Below are 1980 nucleotides of genomic sequence, written 5' to 3'. Positions count from 1 at the left end.
CTAGACAATATGCAAGAGCAACACCTGTACCTTCAACTTCAGCTAAATAGCAAATAAGTCCATTCCACCATTGTTGGTTCCAAAAGTGGCATCCAGCACCAATTGGGTACAGTAAAACCTTGCTATAGTAAGCCTCGATATAGTAAGATTCTCGATATAGTAAGGTTTTTTTTTCCCAGAATTGTTTTTACAGTTATAAGAAGATTTTTCGTTATAAGAAGATCTTACTAATATTCTAGGGATCTTACTATATCGAAGTGACCCCTGCCGGACTCCTCTCGGACCCCTCTACTGAAACATATTCATAAACTATGTATTTACCGTTTAAAGTAGTTTTATACAACCATCTTTAATTCACTTTCACGATAATGACACCCAGCATTACTTCAAAGACAAAATCAAGACCAATTACATTGGCTGAAAAACATGCATTGCGCCAAAGAAAGAGAGACAACCCTCATGCGTCTCAAAAAGATCTAGTGAATGGTTTCAATATAAATTTGATCACATTCTTGCATCTGGAACAATTTCGCAAATTCTTTCACATAGATACAAAAACTTAGATGATCCTATCATGTCATTTAAAAACATTGGCCAGAACTTGAGAATGCCTTGTTCCAATGGGTTGAATATGTTCAAGAAAATGTGATTATTACTTCTGATGTCTTAAAAATAAAGGCGGAAGAATTCTGGAACACGATTCCGATATGTAAGGATCAAGATATGCCAGCTTTCAGTAATGGTTGGTTACAAAATTTTCAAAAACGTAAATCAATCAAGATGCACATGCAGCATGGTGAAGAGGGGAGCGTTCCTTTTCATGCCAATACACAAATGTGTAAAATACGAGAGACCCTGGAAGATTATGATCGCAAAGATATTTTTAATTGTGATGAAACTGCCTTGTTGTCATAACATCACCTTCGGTTACTCAAGATTATTACTTAAAGGTCCAAATAATCGGTTGTCCTAACATTATATTCAATTACCCTTCTTCTTGTCAGCTAGGAGTCGGTCAGGATGGAGATGGAAAATGTTTTGAAAGCCCTCCATCAACAGTTGCTAGTGGAATTTCAAGCCTTCCAGCACGAATTTTTGGCTGGCGTGGAGAACTCCCGTCAGGAGATTATGGACCAACTTGAGAGAGTGCGCCGGGAGCAAGAGGCTCAACATGAGATGATCAATGGTGTGGCGGCCACCCGTGAAGAGTTAGCTGGCTTAAGGGAGGAAGTAGTGGGTCTGCAGACGCATGTGAATGCAGAGTTAGCAGCTGTTCGGGTTGGTTTCCAAGAATTTCGCGATCGCTTGGAGGAAAAAACAGTGGAGATGGAAGAAACAGTTGCCGACCTACGTGCCCATGTCAATGAGGACACCGGCGCTGTAGATGATGCGGTTAATGATTTGAGGGCACGCATTAATGTACCACCCAGTCAAGATCAGGGTGCAGGAGGAAGATCTTCATTGCCAAAGATCAAATTACCAGATGCATTCGTCGGTGATGGTAGTGACTTGGTGGATGTGACCACCTTCATCCATCCGCGATTACCTGGACTTCCATGGCTATCCTGACACGGTACTGGAAGTTGATTCCAAATAGAAGCCTTTCCACTAGGTTATTGCCTGGTAGAAAAAAGGAAAGTGCCCGAATCACTGCACACTTTTGCTGCAATTCTGATGGATTGGAGCGCTTGCCAATATGGTTTATTGGTACAGCCAAGAAACCTCATGCTTTTCGGGCTGCAGGAGTTGATATTGACAACTTTGATATTGTCTGGCGCAGTAATGCCAAGGCGTGGATGACAGGCCAAATTTTTGAAGAGTGGCTTCGATGGTTTGACAATCGTATGCGTGGTCGAAAAGTGGTTCTCCTGATGGACAATTTTTCGGGGCATGAAGCAGCCATAAACCGAACTAATTCCAGTGATCACCTACTGAATTATACAGATATTATATGGCTATCAGCCAATTCTACCAGTAGGT

The 1980-nt window shown here is 41.5% G+C and overlaps 1 protein-coding gene across 1 annotated transcript; it reads left to right on the top strand.

Annotated features, from left to right (window-relative positions):
- Positions 1 to 1020: 1020 nt before the first annotated feature.
- V1514DRAFT_323028 (uncharacterized protein) lies at positions 1021 to 1569 on the top strand (the record flags this gene model as incomplete). The annotated part of the gene is made up of 1 exon (XM_066926172.1): positions 1021 to 1569. One exon carries the CDS (start codon positions 1021 to 1023, stop codon positions 1567 to 1569), a length of 549 nt encoding a protein of 182 aa, XP_066780469.1.
- Positions 1570 to 1980: the final 411 nt, after the last annotated feature.

This window comes from Lipomyces japonicus (assembly GCF_038497905.1).
Source record: "Lipomyces japonicus strain CBS 7319 unplaced genomic scaffold V1514scaffold_150, whole genome shotgun sequence".
Lineage (NCBI taxonomy): Eukaryota > Fungi > Ascomycota > Lipomycetes > Lipomycetales > Lipomycetaceae > Lipomyces > Lipomyces japonicus.
The sequence above is the reverse complement of the archived record's forward strand: the minus strand, read 5'-3'. Positions and strand labels throughout refer to the sequence as shown.